Genomic DNA, 19,687 nt, shown 5'->3' with positions numbered 1-19,687 from the left:
ATCTATCTTCATAGATCTTGACACTAAATTTGTTTCAGTCATTATCTTTTCATTGAAGTTAATTTCTCAATGAAACCTTTTAATCAAGTATATAATTACATCATTTATAACCAACTATATGTCATCTACATAAGTATTATAAATATGTCTCAGCGCTCCCACTTAATTTCTTGCAAACGCAAGCCTCTTCATCGTCTCTGATGAAATCAAAAACTCTTTGACTATTTCATCTGGTGAAGATTCCAACTCCGTAATACTCACTTCATCCAATTGAAGTTCGTATACCTATCTAGTATTCTACGGACTAGCAAAACAATTGGTTGTATACATACTTCTGTTAAGTAGTGTATTTTGCCATCCTACTATCATATCTCATAAAAGAAATATGTAGTGATTACTAGAATAATCCACATAGACTATAAGCATTGCTACGGAAGATCTAATCTTATCGTAGTCAACTCTTTGAACTTTGTCGTAAACAATTTTTCGACAAGTCGAGCTTCTTTAATGATATTTCATCCAAGTCTATAGATCCATTTACTTTCAAAAAAGTATTCATCTATTATGGATTTCATGGCGTATGGCCATTTTAACGGAGTCAGGGCCCATCATAACTTCTTTGTTTGTAGTTGGTTTATCATTGTTCAAAATCAATCCTTTGTCCACAAATCGTTTATTTGATCACAAAGTAAACCATACCTACAAGGTTAGCCATGATCGTCGTGGCCGCTTCCAAAACCAATTCTGATGCTGCGCTACTCTGATCATTATGCTCAGGTTCATAAACCTTATCAAATTATATTGTCCTCCCACTCAAATACTTCACTAGAAACAATTTCTTGGAAATAAGAAACATTGACAAACACTTTTGTCTTTGTCTCCATAGTGGGAAGAATTCCCAATCAATTCTCTGGGATAACCAACAAAGACATTCATCCAATTTTGGTTGTTAACTTTTAGACCAAAATTTAAAGAAAGGACTATTAGGGTTTATACCCATGCCATAACTCGTATGGTGTCATTTCTACGGATCATGATGATGCTCTATTCAGTGTAAAAGCGGTAGTCACTAAAGCATAATCCACAAAAATAAAATGGCGTCATAATATTTTATCTCATCATTAATCCAACAAGGTTTGGATACATATCTCGGATACTATATCATCATTAGATGTTCGCTAAAACTCGTAATTCAAATATTTCCACCATGATTCAATCATAGATATTTGACTTTTCTATTACGATGATTTCCACTTCATGCTGAAATTTATTTGAATCCATTCAAATGTTTCAAACTTCTTCCTTATTGAATATATCCACATATATATACTCAATTCATTGTTGAAAGTTTTCATGAAGTAGAAGAATCTCCCGCACACAACCATGCCCAGTGAACCACATACATCATCATGTATTTTTCCACTAAGTTAGTTGCCCGTTCAACTTTTGGCCTATGAACGGTATTTTAATCATTCTCTTTAGAAAAGATTTGCAAGCGCCAAACGATTCATAAATCGAATGACTCCAAAAATCCATTTGCATGGAGTTCCTTCATGCGTTCCTTTCTAACATGACCTAAATGGCGGTTCCACAAATAAGTGGAATTCAAATCATTTGCCTTATGGCATTTTAGCGTCAGTGTTATGTATGTGTGTTTCACCATTAAGATTTATAATAACTTATCCATCGTACATGGAGTAATGTCATAATTTGAACAACTCATTGTTTTTCATTTTGACCAGAGCAAAATAACAATTATTAAGTTCTTTATTATAAATTCTTAGGGCTAGATAGAATGCCAACGACGAACATAATAACACTTTATTTTGTTCCAGACGTGCATTTCTATCATATTCCTTGTCAGTTACTTAGGCCATTGTATTCTTGTATTGCGTTGTTTTGTATGACACTTCATACCAACCAATATAGTACTAATACCCAAGAATTTCATAGTGTGACCTAACTAGGAATACAACCATAACATGTATATCATTTATATACACCTGAGCTAGACTTTCTAGTCTTTTCTTTCTTTCTGCCAAAATATCTTTTGCAGTTTCTCTTTTAGCTTTCCTCATTATTCAGAAAAACATTTCAACATTAAAAACTTCTAGGTTTGTTGGTCTAATACCAATAACCTTGAGGTTCTTATTTTGAAGTTGATCATCATATGACAAGTGTTCTAGATTTCACTATTAGTAACTTTGTAATATGATGAACAATTTCACTCATAATTTTATCCATTATATCATGACGACTTTCCGAGACCATGTCTGTACATGTTAGGCTCGTAAAGTTTTAACCTTGGTATTCGCATGTGCAAATCTGGCTTGCACCCGTTGTATGCACACGTAGAATCTATCACACCCGATCATCACGTGATGCTTCGAAACGACGAGTCTTAGCAACGGTGCATACTAAGGACGATAACTTCATGGATATACGAATATTATTAGTGCCCCAATAGTTGGAGGATTGTGACGCCTGGCGTCTTCAACCTTCGTACATTCCCATAAAACTTATGAGTTTATGTAGTCTCACCAAATTTATATTCTATCATCTTGCAATAAGGTCTTAGATATCATATATATCTCATACCTTGATTATTTCTGAAAACTAAATTTTCAGCTCCTTACTTTTCAAACAGATTTGAACTTCAAGTTTCACGGAGACAAGATAACTTTAGGTACTAATTGAAACCATAGCTCTTTGAATCAACAATGTGAGGTTTACTAAAAGTTTGCAATAGGACTTAATTAATTCTTGATTCTTTAACAATACGGTACCATTCCGTAAAGTTTCTTGTCAGATTTTAACAGTATTTCTATCTCAATTACAAGACTAGCGCATGGTAGAAAAACGGATGCCAATACTACAAAATTAATTCAAAATACTATTCAGACTATGTTCATGATAATTAGTTCATGTTCTAATCTTATTACTAATGAAATCCCACTTAATACAACATCCCTCATAGTTTTTAAGTGGTACACTATCCAAATCCACTATACCAAAACCGATCATCACGTGAGATGATGTAGCTTCAATGGTGAACATCAACATGTTGATCATATCATCCATATGACTCGTGTTCAACCTTTCGGTTTCCGTTGTCCCGAGGCCATGTCCGTACATGCTAGGCTCGTCAAGCAAACCCAAGTATTCCGCGTGTGCAACATGGCTTACACCCGTTGTATATGAACGTTGAATCTATCACATCCGATCATCACGAGATGCTTCGAAACGACGAACTTTGGCAACGGTGCATACGAGGGGAGAACACTTTATTATCTTGAAATTAATGTGAGGGATCATCTTATAATGCTACCGTCGCGATCTAAGCAAAATAAGATGCATAAAGGATTAACATCACATGCAATTCATATGTGATATGATATGGCCCTTTAGTCTTTGCGCCTTCGATCTTCATCTCCAAAGCACGGACATGATCTCCATCATCAACGGGCATGATCTCCATCATCGTCGGCGTAGCGTCAAGGTTCATGGCGCCGTCTTCATGGTTGTTCACCTCATGTAGCAACTATTACAACTACTTTGAAATACTACTCAACATGAAATTTAAAGACAACCATAAGGCTCCTGCCGGTTGCCACAATACAATAATGATCATCTCATACATATTCATCATCACATCATGGCCATATCACATCACCAAACCCCGCAAAAACAAGTTAGACGTCTCTAATTTGGTTTGCATATTTTACGTGGTTTAGGGTTTTCGAGTAAGATCTAATCTACCTACGAACATGAACCACAACGGTGATACTAGTGTTGTCAATAGAAGAGTAAATTGAATCTTCACTATAGTAGGAGAGACAGACACCCGCAAAGCCTCTTATGCAATACAAGTTGCATGTCGAACGAGGAGCAAGTCTCATGAACGCGGTCATGTAAAGTTAGCCCGAGCCGCTTCATCCCACTATGCCACAAAGATGCAAAGTACTCAAACTAAAGACAACAAGAGCATCAACGCCCACAAAACCATTGTGTTCTACTCGTGCAACCATCTATGCATAGACACGGCTCTGATACCACTGTAGGATAACGTTGCATAGAAAACAAAATTTTTCCTATCGCGAACACGCAATCCAAGCCAAGATGCAATCTAGAAGACGGTAGCAACGAGGGGATGATCAAGACTAACCCTTGAAGAGATTCCAAAACCTATAAGAGTAGGCTCTTATTGCTGCGGTAGACGATCACTTGCCGCTTGCAAAAGCGCGTAGAAGATCTTGATCACGATCGCTTCGGCGCCACGAACGGGCAGCACCTCCGTACTCGGTCACACGTTCGGTTGTTGATGAAGTCGACGTCCACCTCCCCGTTCCAGCGGGCAGCGGAAGTAGTAGCTCCTCTTGAATCCGACGAGCACGACGGCGTGGTGTCGGTGGTGGTGGAGAAATCCGGTGGAGCTTCGCTTAAGCGTGCGGGATGTGGTGGAGGAGAGAGACCGCTAGGGTTTGGGGAGAGAGGGGGTTGGGCGCCGGCCCTCTAAGGGGTGCGGCCAAGGCTGAGCCAAAGAGTGGCTGCCCCCTCCCTCTCCTCCTCATTATATAGGTGGAAGCCCCAAGAGTTCTAGTCCAAGTCTTCGAATAAGACCCCAACACTAAAACCTCCCATATGTGGGAAACCTACTCAAGGAGGGAGTCCCACTCAAGGTGGGACTCCCACCTTACCTTGAGGTGGGGTGGCCGGCCACCTCTAGGTGGAGCCCACCTGGGACTCCTCCTTTAGGGTTTGGCTGGTCAAGCTTGTGGAGTCCTTCCGGGACTCCACCTTCCATAGTGCGTTTCTTCCGGACTTTTCTAGAACCTTCTAGAACCTGCCATAAATGCACCGGATCATTTCCAAACTTGGAATATGACTTCCTATATATGAATCTTATTCTCCGGACCATTCCGGAACTCCTCGTGATGTCCGGGATCTCATCCGGGACTCCGAACAAATATTCAAACTCCATTCCATATTCAAGTTCTACCATTTCAACATCCAACTTTAAGTGTGTCACCCTACGGTTCGTGAACTATGCGGACATGGTTGAGTACTCACTCCGACCAATAACCAATAGCGGGATCTGGAGATCCATAATGGCTCCCACATATTCAACGATGACTTTAGTGATCGAATGAACCATTCACATACAATACCAATTCCCTTTGTCACGCGATATTTTACTTGTCCGAGGTTTGATCTTCGGTATCACTCTATACCTTGTTCAACCTCGTCTCCTGACAAGTACTCTTTACTCGTACCGTGGTATGTGGTCTCTTATGAACTCATTCATATGCTTGCAAGACATTAGACGACATTCCACCGAGAGGGCCCGGAGTATATCTATCCGTCATCGGAATGGACAAATCCCACTGTTGATCCATATGCCTCAACTCATACTTTCCGGATACTTAATCCCACCTTTATAGCCACCCATTTACGCAAGTGGTGTTTGGTGTAATCAAAGTACCTTTCCGGTATAAGTGATTTACATGATCTCATGGTCATAAGGACTAGGTAACTATGTATCGAAAGCTTATAGCAAAAAACTTAATGACGAGATCTTATGCTACGCTTAATTGGGTGTGTCCATTATATCATTCATATAATGATATAACCTTGTTATTAATAACATCCAATGTTCATGATTATGAAACTAATCATCCATTAATCAACAAGCTAGTTTAAGAGGCATACTAGGGACTTCTTTGTTGTCTACATATCACACATGTACTAATGTTTCAGTTAATACAATTATAGCATGATATATAAACATTTATCATAAACATAAAGATATAAATAATAACCACTTTATTATTGCCTCTAGGGCATATCTCCTTCAGGGCCAAGAAGTGTACGAAGTGGCACCTCTGCTTTTCTAACACCTGGGAGACCCAGGCGGATCTGCATTGGTCTTCCACCGTTGTTTCCTGCTTAGGGGCGGATTGGGTGGGCTTTGAAAATGCCAGATCCGAGGCGGAATCTTCCTTGGGAAGCTCCTGCATCTCAGATCGGATCTTCGCGACGGCCGTCCAGCTCTGCGGCGGTCGCGTCTCGCGCTACTTACCGGTGGGTTTCCGTCGGAATCGACGGTTTCCCGATGAAGATGTGTATGCCGCCAATTGGGACGATGGAGAGCTTGACGGGGTTTGTCCTAGCCGGAATCCAACACTCATCCGGAGGGACGATCGGCAGATTTCCGGCGTAGAAGACGCGCCCCACAGCGATGGTGTCGTCGTAGCTTCCCATGGCGGAACCCTCCCGGTTCCGGCCTCCAGACGCCACAGGCCCCACGGTGGGCGCCAACTGTCGTTGCCTAATCGACGGTACCCCGGAGGAAGGATCCTCACGAGGGGGAGAAGAAGTAGGGGCCATAGGGCGGAGTGCTCTCGGGACGGTGGTACGCGATTTACCCAGCTTCGAAACACCTGCACGATGACAGGGCCTACTGCTGCTTGTCTGGAATTATCTGGGCGCTTTCGCGTTGTTACAATGAGTTGTTGTTCTGCCTCTAGGGCTCCCGGGATCCGGCTTATAAAGGCGCACGGATCTAGGGTTTACATGGAGAGTCCTAGCCGGATCACAGATAGCCTAACTACGGTACAATATCTTGCCGTGCACGTCACGGATCCGCCTTCCATATACGTCGTACTGGATCCGGGTTCCTCACGGGCCTCCGCGGATCCGGGTTCCTCCTAATGTCGGTACGGATCCGGCTTACTGATCCTGGGCCGGACTTCTTCCTTCATGATCAACAGCAACTGGGCCGCCCGATGGGCCACATGCCTCATCACCATCTGTGGGCCACCCGGGCTTGCCGGATCTAGGCACTATCGATGGTACACCCATGAAGTATACCCACAACATTATGTTTTCATGAAACCATAATCCTTATATTAAAACATATTTTTACATCTTATGATTTTTTGAGGGGTTCAAAATCATCGTTGCCAAGCGAGGCCCACCCAGTTGGGCCTGGCCACGGCCCATACCCGGCAAAGGTTGAGTCGGTGCTCTGCTCCCGTGCTTCTATAAACCGTTCGTAGGTAGGTCGCCTCTCCATTGTGCTGAGCCTGTCGCCGAGTTGGCTGAGAAGATGACGAAGCCCGATGGGACGGAGACGGAGAGGGAGGCAAAGAAGATAAACCGGTCGCCGGAGGTCGCCTCTCCGTCGTGCGAGCCCTACATCTCCGACGTGGCCGCCCATCCGGAGGTATTCGCCGCCTTCCAGGAACCTGCCCGTCCAGAGATTGGAGGAGTTCCAGGTAATCTTGCCCTATTTCCAACCTATTTTCTACTCCTCGTCATGACACATTGTTGCATATATACTGGCTCTGCCTGTTTACTTGTTGGAAATAAAACGAAAAACAAAAACTGTGGGCTGCCTCCTATATATGTTCAGCACCTGTGCTTGAATCTGGTATATATGCGTTGAATCTGTTCCGTCATATGTTGTCGTATAATTTGTTTTTGCATGCTACCTTCTTGCTGAATATATGTCAGTAGTGCTTTTCCTGGTACGCGAATGCTATATATGGTACTTCAAGTTGAGTGCCCGATTTCTTTTATATTATTATTACTCCATATCAATGTCAAAAATTGATAGCCAAATCTAAATCGTTGTTCGGAACCAGACAGTCATCCCACGCGTGCAAAAAATGTCTAACTTTTTGTTCCGTGCCCTTTTTCAGCAGGCGCCGGAGTCGGCGAGATGACCAAAGCAGGCGGTGCAGCTAAGGAGGAGGAGGAGGATGAGGAGGAGCTCTCCTCCTTCACACCCAAATCTCCGCTCAACATGCCTTACATCCCCGACGAGCTAAATGATCCGGCTGCCTATCCGGCGACACACGCCGCCTTCAAGGAGGCCCAAGCCAAATACAGAGAGAAATTAAGTAAGTTAACCCCTACCCTAAACCCTCTACTTCTTAGGTTTGCAACCTCCCATTGTGGGTGCTTACTTAGTTGCATGATTCTCTGTAGATCATCGGTACCGCCTCTTCACTTTGCCACACGAGCCCGAGTCTTCGTGCCTGTCCAATCGTCGGGATCTTCTTCTGATTCGTGAATCTGCAAATAAGGCCGTGCTCCACGCCGCCAAATCCGTCATCAGGCTCTCATCCTCTGTTGGTATGTATTTTACAACACTAAGCCTGCTAATTAATATTTGCAAACAGATGGAAAGCTGGCTAGCGTCTGACCAAGTGTTGTGATTTTCTGATTAACGTTTGCAGACGGGAAGCCGCTGGCCAACTGCTGCGGTTTGTGGATCAAATGGGACGCGGAGTGCAAGACGGGCATCGTTTTGACGACCGCACAACTGATTTGCTCCAACAACTCGAAGCACTCAAACTATACCATAGCAAACCACTGGGAAGAAGGTGCAGACCACTACCATATTAAAGCTAACGTGAGTTTCTTTCTTAACACTCATTTTCCATTTGTTTGCTTCGTAAGGAATGCATGATCGGTACATCAAAGAGAACTAAAAGGAAGAATTACATTCACTCATGTTTCTCTGTTCTGTCTAATACTCGATTATAATTCATTTGTCATGTCTCAATTGCTAAACTCAAGCAAGCGTAGTGTCGTAATATTTGCAGCTGGCGTTTCAGGTTATCGTTCACCTGCTGGATGACACCACTGCAGAAGGCCACTACCTCTACCACCAGGAGCATTATGACCTTGCATTTTTCGAGGTCCGAGTGGATGAACCGGTTGATTTGCCCTCCTTCAGTAGCAGCGTGCACTCTGGTCTAGACGTTTTCAGGCTTGCAAGAGATGTCCATATGAATTTAAGGATAACCCACGGCTGGGTGGAGGATCGGAATCCAGGAAGCAATGAGAGGCATCACTCCATGTACTTTTCCCATCAAAAAACAGATTATCGTCCCCGTAAAGATTTTAATAATTGCGTTTACCATGTGAAAAAGGAAGATTATCCGGTACGTAGTGCTACTTAATTCTAACTCTACGCTATGCAATTCTATATGCTGCTATTTTTTTGCCATGAGTTGTAACTATTGTCATATATTTTTTGCTATTGTAGTGCAATGAGGATGGAGGATCCATCATTGATTTGGATGGGAAGGTCGTTGGACTGTTTAACAAGCACCCTACGGAATCTTTTGTACCGTCTTATATCTTGGATAAATGCTTGGATTTGTGGCTCGAGTTTCGGTACGACTTTCCCCTAGTGTTGTTAAAACTAAAGCAATCTTCTTATTTTTTTTGTTTTTTCTGCTTGTTATTTGAGGTTATAAACACAATTGGCTTGATTAGTGATTGTTTCCATGCATGGCATGTACATTTCCACCTTGATTAATGAAATAATCATCTGTAAAACAATCATATTCTTTTGTATATCATATTTATATGTGTTGTTGTGTTAATGATATGTTTGGTAAAGTTGCATCCCTCGGCTCCATCTTGGAATGAAGTTTATTTCCATCAAGCTTCTGGACCCCATACATGCTGAGAAGTTGTGGCGCATGTATAAAATTGAGGTCGGCCTAATTGTTGAAAAGGTACGTAGTTGTTCACTGTTATTTAGTATTGCTAGAACAGTTCCTCATATGCATATTATGGGGTGATCATGGTAATTTTGGACATTAGGTATCAGCAGAATCGCATGCCGAGAAACTTGGAATCTGTCTCGGTGATATTATTGAACGGTTTAATGGAGAAAGCATATCTACTACAGTTGAGGTAGGTTGATTGTGTATATAAATGAGTTTCAAATTAAATGGAATGAGAGTATATATTAATTTTATACTTTATTTTCTTGACTTTTGCTTTTTTTTTTCAGTTGGAAAAGATGTTGCTGCGCAGATGCAGGGACCATTTAGATCAAGGAAATCATTTGAATGAGCAAATAGATGTTTCGGTAAGTTACTTTGAAGTTTTAGCTTTTAGCTAAGATTTTCTTGAATAATACCGATCATAGCACTAACTAATAATGTTATCGACTTTACAGATTCAAGTATTTCACACGGAGGAACGTGTCCGAAGAAATATAAATTTGAGTGTAGCTGTATCAGATTGTGGAGAGGTCGTTAAAAAAAGTAAACATCTCCCCGTTTAACATAAGCTGAAGTTATCACATTTTTCCTTCTGTAGATTTTGTATGTTCTAAATCAAACTTGAAGGTTATATATATTATGCAATAGACTCGTCGATTATTTTCATGCAGGTTGTACCTTTTAGAATTAGAGGGGCCAATGTGAAATCTTGAACTAGGTCTTACATAGAGGAAAATGTAATTGCAGAAAACACGTTAATTCTATATCACTAGCTAAATATCATGTTTTGCAATTGTTCTTACACAATCATATTAAGAAATTGCTCACTATGTTGGCTTTCTCACCTGAATTCTGCTGGACCAATGTCAGCATCCACTTATCGTGCTAAGCCGGCAGCCACCCCTAGTTCTTCCTTTTTTGTGTGACTGGTGACACTCTTTATTTTATTAGATGGATCTGGCATTTCACTTTGTTCTTTAGAAACATGCATTTAATTAAAACAATAGCAACCGTCTTAATAGAGATGTTTTTATTTGTGTAGGGACCTACCCCATCACTGCTATAGAAGCGACGCCTGCTTCAGGGCAATCTAGCCAAAATGTGGCGGGTAAGTAAAGTAAACGTGATACGTGAACATGCACGTGCATTTCACACATCTACTGATATATGTAGTACAAACACTAAAATTCAAACTGTTGGATGGTATTTAACAATTAGCTCTTGTGTCCAGACACAAAAATAAATGTGACATATTTCCTTAATTTATTCTCTAGCAATTTTTCAAACATCACATTTCATCGAGCTATCTTCGCCATACAGATGATCCTTGGCTACCAAGACCAAAACGTACTTGGGAGAGTTATCTTACTTGAATGCATCTACTAAAAAGGTACGCATATACAGAACTGAATGAATGCCCCTTCCATCATATTTATTTCTCTTAACACGCAAAAATATATTTATTTCTCTTTATATGAGTAATGATACTCCCTCCGGATAGGTTTAACAGACGCACACGTAGTTTAAAAAAATGTTTTGACCATTATTTTGGCAGATAAAATATTTCGTAAAAAATATATCGTTGGAAACCTTATTCGAATATGAATCTAATGGTGTAGATTTTGTAGACATATAATTTAGATTTTATTGACTAAATTAGTGATTAAACTTTACCTTAAACTGCGTGCGTGCTTGTTAAACCGATACGGAGGAAGTAGTAATGTATCATGTAACAATTTTTGAATGGAATAATATAACTTTAAACACATCTCGTTTTATTAAACCAAGGTACCTAGCTATAAGCACATATGTGCCAGCGGCAAAAAAGGGTACGAGATTAATCATGTCTACACGATTTTTGCAGGTTCTCGGTGGCAAAAAAAGGGTACGAGATTAATCATGTCTACCAGGGTATATATACAGTTTTATGTCGAAACAAAGGGCGGCACTGAGTTTAGGAAGGTTCATGGAAGCGAAAAATATGCAAGTCAAATAGTGGGATTTCGTAGGATAACCATAAAACATTATAATACATTGTGTAAATTCTAATTGTGATGCAAATATATGATCTAATGTCACAATAAACTAAATTTCATGGATACATTTCCAAAGAATTAAGGGGATTATCCTTTTCTCTCTCGGCCAAGCCTGGGACCAAGTTGGCCCTGATTTAGCCTATACAAAGGGGGAAATGAGCGGATATCCTAGCGACCCCTCTCTTGGACCTCTCCATCCTCGGTTAGACGAAGACAAGTTCGTCATCCTCTACGAGATTATGGTGGGACAAGTAGTCACAGGGGAGGGTTTACGCGAGAGGATGAAGGTGCTACTACTCATCAGTTCGCTGAATCCTCCAGGCCAGCATGTCTCCGCCGTCTTTGTTGGTAGCCGTATTTGTCAAGCAAAAAAGTTGATGGGCTCAAGAATCCATCATACTCCTTAATCACCAGAAACCTATTCCGAAAAACAGCCATGGCCCCTCTTCAGTCACCTGTTTCTATTCTCCAAGATAGTTTGGAACATGGGTATTCTTCCCAGTTGATGTGATTTAAATTCCCTTTGCTAGGCTCCATGCATAACGCATAGTTTCCTCGAACTCAGCTAGGCTGAAAATTTTATGCACAACGGGAGTATGTATGAAACACCTGCCACCACTAGCCACTTGCGTCCCCTCCTCGGTCATGTATTTTTCGCCATCGAAGATGAGTTGTAGCTTTTGGTCAAAATTAAATCCCGTGAAGTTCGAAAATGCTTGTGTGCACCACCTCCGATCTGACCATGTGGACCTAGCTACACCATGCCATGGTCAATCTCCGAGCAACGACCCATGGACTGCTAGTGCAGCGTTCCCCAACATCGCCTAGGCCTGCTTGACATTTTTTCGGGTGCTCTATGCGCGTGCACACGGATGAACATCGGCGATGAGCAGTGAAGGGCATGCAAGGGTCACAACCGATACTTGTTGACCTGTTCTTGGAGTCCTCCTTTATAATTAGTTCGTGAAGTAGCTTAGAAATTTGCACCAACGAGATGTGGTTTAGATTAATCCTCCCGTGTGCCATTCAAAAAAGTGTGTGAGAATAATCTCGTCTACATGATTTTTGCAGGTTATCTGTGCGAGGAGGTTGCGAGCGTGCTGCATTCCTGCCATACTAATTAACAAGAACATGGGCAGAATGTGTTGATTTAGGGTACTTCCTCCGATTCATATTATTTTATGCTAAAATAGATGTATCTACAAACTAAAATATGTCTAGATACATCTATATTAGCATCAAGTAATATAAATCGGAGTGATTAGTTAAAAGGGAGAAGCTTATTGTAGCGCAACAGTTTTGCGATATTTAGAACAAATCAAGCTAGGAAGATATGTACCGTAGTTCTGTCAGATCGTTGTACCTGCACTACCGCACTATGTTGGTATGGTCCATTGCCCCCTCCATGACCTCTTTGTAAACTTTACAGTAGGTTTCAGCCGTTGCTTTTGCCCTCTCAATCCACAAACACTGAAGGGCGCAACGATACCACACCCCAGCGGCCTTGCAGCAGACACTGTTTTTTTACGGGAACATACCATTAAACCACGACTGAAGGGCGCAACAACACCTCACTCAATGCTACCAGCTCATGAGCCAGATTATCACATGCCCCATTACAATGATTGATCTCGAAACAAATAAACTCCAATTGGAGATGAAACCTTGCTTCACATAACAACGCACCAATAGGATTCTCGTCGAACGCTCTGAAGCAACATGCCAATGCCTCCGAATGAAAAGGATTGTTCACATTTTCTACATAACTGGTCACGTCCCATTCCTCTCAGCCCACCAACAGTCTAATGGCAGACCACAAACTGGGTGTCTAAATAGATGCCCTTTAATTTTTCATTCATATGCATAGGGTGACTATTCCAACAAAATATCCATACAATATGGTGCACCTTGGCAAGGCACTTGATGCGCCACAAATTGCTCCAAATTGTCCAAAACAGAATGTGACCCCTCACCTTGGACTGAACTAGCTCCTCTTAAGAAAGATACCCAATGTACATTGGAATCAAAATGACATACAATGAAATCCTCTTGCTGATGGCAAACCGGAATACGCAGGATCAACTTGCCATCTTCATCTGGGAAACAAGCTCTTTGTTCCAAGTTTGTCACCAAATCGAGCAGTTAACAAACACAGGTAATATCAGATTTGCCTTACACTGAACAAGGCCGCAAAGTGGCGCCTCCAGGGATCCAGGGATCCTCCCAGATTCTAATTCTTTCACCACCACCTACTCTCCAAATCATGACATTTTTTACCACTTCAACACCCTTGAGGTTACTGCACTAAACATAACTGATTCATGCCTTAACTTGAGCAGATAAAAAATCACTGTCCGGTTAATACCTTGCCCGCGGAACCTGCGGACACAGCGCGTCCGGGCATCGAAGGAGCCGCCACACTTGTTTTGCCAACATAGCAATGTTAAAAGAATAGAGGTCTCTAAAACCAATCTCACCTCTCGACGAATCATCTTTTTCCAACCATTTCAAGAGGTAGTAAGACATTTTAAACCTTCAAAAGAAAGTAGACAATGTAAAGGATGCGAGAGAACAACTTCAAACCCTTCATTGAATGGCACACACAATTCACGTCATAGTTAATTCAAAAACAACAAAGGTCACTTGCCTGCCACATTTTGATTAGATTGCACTGCAGCAGACGTCCCTAATGTAGCAGTGATGGGATAAGTGTCTACACATATAAAAACATCACAATTAAGACCAATGTTCTATAAACATGTAAATTGAGAAACAAAATTCCTTTAATACATTTTTTTTTCATAATGTCAAGCACCTCTAAGCTGATGCACAGAGTACCAAGGCAGGAGAAGCTATAAGCACAAACTTTATCTCTCCACCAAAAATGTTTTAGAACGTTGTCCTCAACCATGCTGGTTGCACACCAGCCATTTCCCGAAAATTAATCATAAATTACAAACATGTCCATGCGCCATTGTAATAATAATATTATGTTACTCAATCAATATTCTGAACATCTAATGGATGCACACATGTATTGGGACCTCAATGTATCCGTTAAGTACGGTTACGAAGTAATTGAGGACTTAATTGTTTATAAACAAGGATTACTCCCCCCCCCTACAAATATTCCCTCCCTCACTCGCTCAGTGCCTCCCTCGCTCATTGACACCGAACTGCACTTAAAATTATGTTGGATATTCCAAGTGAGTTGCATCTGTTACAGAGAAGTCTTTGTACACTAAAAAGGTTGATCTCCTACTCCTGTCCTAAGATGACACAAAAGATACTGATAATAACCTGATTATATAAAGGAATGCAAAAAGCATGACATGTTTGTGCTAAATGATAAAGCAATAACTAAAAGTTGATATATATTTGTTTTATGATAAGAAGATTTGATTGTTCGGAAAATTTTGTTATGATTATTTTCATCTTTGCTTATATTGGTGGTGGTAATCCATGTCCCATACCTACGTTGCCAACCTTGCTAATTGAAAAGTCTAGAAAAAAAAATAACAAATGTAAATGCCAGCGCACTAGTAGGAAAACCCTTATAGGTGGAGCTTAGTTCTGTGGCGCACCATTAAAAATGCGCCATAAAAAGTTATTTTTGTGGCGCACCAGGCAAGCTGCGCCACAGAAATAGCTTAATTTTGTGGCGCACCAGGGAACCGTGCGCCACAAAAACTTAGTGGGGCCCACACCCTGTCACCACCAATTATTAGTGTAGGTATTTCTGTGGCGCACATGGCGTGCTGCGCCACAGAAATAACTGTTTCTGTGGCGCACTTGCTTCGGTGCGCCACAGAAGTAGTTGATTCTGTGGCGCACTTGTTCTGGTGCGCCACAGAACTAAGGGAACTTATATCATCCCGTGCCCTCCCCCGCCCACGCCTGTTCACCTCTCCTCCGATTCGTACCGCCTCTCCCCTCTCCCCTCTCCTCCGATCCGTACCGCCGCGCGCCACCATGGTCGTCGCCGTCGCCGTCGCCGCCGCCTTCCTCCGCGAAGGCCGCATGCCACCACGCTCCTCCCATCCCCGCCACCTGCAGCACAAGCTGCCGCTACGGCGAGGAGGGGCCGCTGCGAGGAGTGGCCGCCGTCGCGTCAAGGTGGAGGAGCCGCCGCGTCCTCCTCCTCCTCCACCCCTGCCGTCATCTTCAACCTCCTCCTCCACCCCTGTCGTCGGTGATCTCTCTACCCTCCCCTCCCCTCCCTCTTAATTCCTCTCCCGCGCGAGCACAAGGTGCTCGACGAAATGCTCGTGTGCTGCTCTAGTTGTGCTGCTGTTGTTGTTGCTGTGCTACTGGCTGATGTTGCTGTTGATGTGCTACTGGATGCAATCTATCTATCTATCCTAGCTTGCTGTCATTGTTGCTGTCATTGTCCTGGTGAACTATTGTTGCTATTGCTTGTGTGTGCATGCTCTAAATGGTCAAATGATCTCATGTGCTAGTGATTTACTTACTGGCTCATTGCTCATGCCTTTTACTTAATGTCCTATGCTATTGCTATGTCTCTGTAGCATCTCTGGAGGGTTTTAGTGATGTGCCTTGATGCTTCCATAGCATCCTGGTATGATTGTTGTTGCCAGATAATTGGATGAACTTCTTATGCAATAATGATTCCTTTGATATGTTATTGAAGCTTGGATGGAAGCCAACTAGTGTTGGGTACCCTAGCTTTGTTTTGAAGTCAACTGAGTAATGAGAAATTTCTAATTCTTGTTGGCTTGGATGAATTTGTTGTGCTCAGTGAGGTTAACTGTTAATCTTGATGGCTCATTAGTTTTCTGGACCCCAAGTTTTCTGGACCCCTGATCATTTACTTGATGGATTCTTGTGAGCTTATGGCATGCTTATAATGCTCTGATTAGTGGGGATGCTTACTGGATCATGTGCATATAGTTCATATAGTTCCCTAAAAATAAAGAATGCTCCCTGGCCAGATGCTTGATGTCTTAGCTCAGCCAATGATGCAAAGGCTGAGGCAAAAATTTGGATAAGAACGAGATACTAAAATGTGTGATTTAAATGGAATGCTTATGATGGTATACTAAAATAGAGATATTCACATTAGGGAATCATGTAAATGAATGCCACTTGTGGTATCCTTTGAAGAAAATGGGATGTTTCGATGGTTTAAAAGACTAGGTGATGCTAGGTTATTAAGTTGGTCTGTCAAGGTTGGTTTTATCTCGGTTAAGTTGGATAGGCTATGTGTTCTTGCTTACTTATGCATATCCATCTCTACTGGATTGACTAGCTCGAGCTTGGCCTCTCTCTTGCCAGCATCACTTGGTTACTACCAAGTGAAGAATAATCCCTTATGGTACCCCAGCTTTGTTTTGAACTCAACTAAGTAATGATAAATTTCTATTTCTTGTTGGCTTTGATGAAAATAGAGATATCCACAGTAGGGGATCATGTAAATGAATGCCACTGTGGTATCCTTTGAAGAAAAAGGACTGTTTCTGATGGTTTTAAAAGGCTAGGTGGTGCTAGGTGATTAAGTTGGCTACCAAGACTTGTCTCATCCGGTTAGCTGGGATATGCTATGTGTTGTTGCTTGTTTAGGCATATATATCACTTACTTGGATTTACTTGGTTCTTGATTGGCCTCTCTTTTACCAACATCACTTGGTCTATATACCAAGTGATGAATAATCCCTTTGGAGCATCTGCTCCATGCATGCTATGTGTGTTTGAGCATCTTGACTTATGTCACCATGGTTGCTGGTTTGGTGGTGTTTTTGTACTTGCCGATGATTAGATGGTTGGTCGATCACTCGTACACTCGGGGAGCAAGTGAGCCTGGTGTGATGGCACAAATATCAATATCTTGTGCATCCTACCTGGCCTCACTTACTCCATCCCTGGATGTTAATATTTGTTTCGACCAACAAAGTATGAGGCATTCCATTTAGTTCATACTAGCTACTTCTTAATTGCATTGGCCTTTCTTCCATTTTAGTGCCGATGATTAAATTGTTTGGTCACTTGTACACTTCGGGGTGGGGCCACCGAGCCCGGTGCGATGGCACAAATATCAATCTCTTGTGCATCCTACCGGCCTCGCTGACCCCATCCCTAAATGTTAATATTTCTTTCGACCAACAAAGTATGAGGCATATGATATCTAGTTGAGATACCACTTGGCTCTTTCTTCCATTTTAGTGCCGATGATTAGAATGTTTGGTCACCTATACGCTGCAATATACTTTGTAGACGGGCCCCCCTTTCCCCGGCCGCCGTTCCGTGAACGAGTCTTTGACGAGACAACAACGCCGACCTGCCTCTCCGGCGCAGAACCACGCCAGTCCCAGCTGCCTCTCTTGTGGTCGCGTCTCCTGCGCCCTGCACTCTTCGCCTTCTTGCCCGGTGAACAATAGACTGATCGTTGGAATAAGGAAGCCGATGACGGCCGGTCGCAAGACCGGCCGTCATCGGCTTCCTTATTCCAACGATCAGTCTATTGTTCACCGGGCAAGACGGCGAACAGTGCACGACGCGGGACACACGACCACAAGGGAGGCGGCTGGGACTGCCGTGGTTCTGCGCCGGAGAGACAGATCGGCGTTGTTGTCTCGTCAAGGACCCGTTCACGGAACGGCGGCCGGGGAAAAGGGGCCCTTCTGCAAAGTATACTGCGGCGTATACTGCAACTATGGTTTCTGACCATAGTATTTGTGTTGACCAACAATGTATGAGGCACTTATTCCATTTTTTCATTCCATTTGCTTTGGTATTTCCAAAATGCCGATGATTAAAATGTTTGGTCCCTGTACACTCTGGGGTGGCGTAAGTGAGCCTGCACTAGTAGAAAACCTCTCATCCATCTAAGTCATAAATACCGGTTCCCTTACGAACCGGTACTAAAGGGTGTATTAGTACCGGTTGCACTGCTCAGACCTTTAGTACCGGTTCGTAAGGACCTTTAATACCGGTTCGTGACACGAACCGGTACTAAAGAGTTCGCGTCAGCTGAAAAACCTTTAGTACCGGTTCGTGCCACGAACCGGTACTAAAGGGTAGACCTTTAGTACCGGTTCGTGTCACGAACCGGTACTAAAGGTTTTTCTGCTCCCCCACGCACCTCCACCCCCCCCCCGTGGATCGCCTTTTTTGACACTGTAAAATAGAAAAGAAAATGATAGAAAATTCAAAAATAAAATGTTTTCAGATTCTTCTATGTTATGCAACCTACTATTAGGAAAAATTAACAAATTTTAATTTTCACTTTTTTTGCAAAAAAGTTTTGAAAAATGGTAAAACCGCAATAACTTTTGCATACGACGTCGAAAAAATACGTATAATATATCAAAAAAATCCTGGGAAAAAGTTACATCCGATTTCACCGGGGTTTACCCGGTTAGCCAATTTTTAGATTCTCAAAATTCCAAATGAAAATATGAAAGCAGGAAGATTTTAGTTTTTTTCCAGAAATTTAAAATTTTATATATTTTTATTTTTTTAAAATTAAAATATTAATTGTAAGATTTTTTGAGTCCTAACATATTACTATTACTTTTATCAAATTATAAGATTTTCAATTTTTCAAGTTTTAGGTTTTGCAAAAAATATTAAATTTTTTAAAAATAATTAAAAATATTAAAAATTAAAAAAGTTAATTTTATTTATTTATTCAACATTATTATTACATCATTACTTTTATTTATTAAAAGAATTATTTGGAATTCAAACGATAAAAAGTGTGACATCGACCAACATGTTAATAGGATTGATATGATACTATTATCACATACATGGGCGCGAAGCACTTGGAAGTGGAACGGGATGGAACTTGGAAGTTAAGCGTGCTAGTGCGGGAGTAGTGTGAGGATGGGTGACCGACCGGGAAGTTTAACTACGGGTAAGTAATTTGACTAGAGATTAAGTGTAGTTAGAGACTAACGGAAATACTAGTAATTCTGAAAAAAATAAAAAAAAAGAGGCCGTGAAAAAAAGGGTGTGAAAAATAATTAGAAAAAATGGAAAAAAAATTAAACGAAATAGGCTTTAATACCGGTTCGTGTTACGAACCGGTACCAAAGGTCTCCAGCCCCACGGGTTCCTCCGTGCCCACGTGGAGGCACCTTTAGTACCGGTTCGTAAGGA

General features: G+C 41.9%; 1 protein-coding gene and 1 long non-coding RNA gene across 2 annotated transcripts; both read left to right on the top strand.

The window, feature by feature from the left end:
* Nucleotides 1–7,108: 7,108 nt before the first annotated feature.
* On the top strand, nucleotides 7,109–8,476 carry LOC124655816. The gene is made up of 4 exons (XM_047194655.1): nucleotides 7,109–7,277; nucleotides 7,707–7,904; nucleotides 7,993–8,139; nucleotides 8,244–8,476. Exons 1-4 carry the CDS (start codon nucleotides 7,109–7,111, stop codon nucleotides 8,474–8,476), a joined length of 747 nt encoding a protein of 248 aa, XP_047050611.1.
* Nucleotides 8,477–8,940: 464 nt separating this feature from the next.
* Nucleotides 8,941–9,520, top strand: LOC124651989. Its single transcript, XR_006987541.1, has 3 exons — nucleotides 8,941–8,954; nucleotides 9,059–9,189; nucleotides 9,419–9,520. It is a non-coding gene; the product is annotated as an uncharacterized LOC124651989 (long non-coding RNA).
* The last annotated feature ends 10,167 nt before the right edge of the window (nucleotides 9,521–19,687 follow it).

Source organism: Lolium rigidum, chromosome 5 (assembly GCF_022539505.1).
Source record: "Lolium rigidum isolate FL_2022 chromosome 5, APGP_CSIRO_Lrig_0.1, whole genome shotgun sequence".
Lineage (NCBI taxonomy): Eukaryota > Viridiplantae > Streptophyta > Magnoliopsida > Poales > Poaceae > Lolium > Lolium rigidum.
Note: the sequence above shows the minus strand (reverse complement) of the source record. Positions and strands in the feature narration are given on the sequence as shown.

Coding starts and splice junctions, on each gene's coding strand:
- LOC124655816 (XM_047194655.1), top strand. CDS start 7,109: ATGACGAAGCCCGATGGGACGGAGACGGAGAGGGAGGCAAAGAAGATA. Junction 7,278..7,706: donor AGAGATTGGAGGAGTTCCAG/GTAATCTTGCCC, acceptor CTTTTTCAGCAG/GCGCCGGAGTCGGCGAGATG. Junction 7,905..7,992: donor CAAATACAGAGAGAAATTAA/GTAAGTTAACCC, acceptor GATTCTCTGTAG/ATCATCGGTACCGCCTCTTC.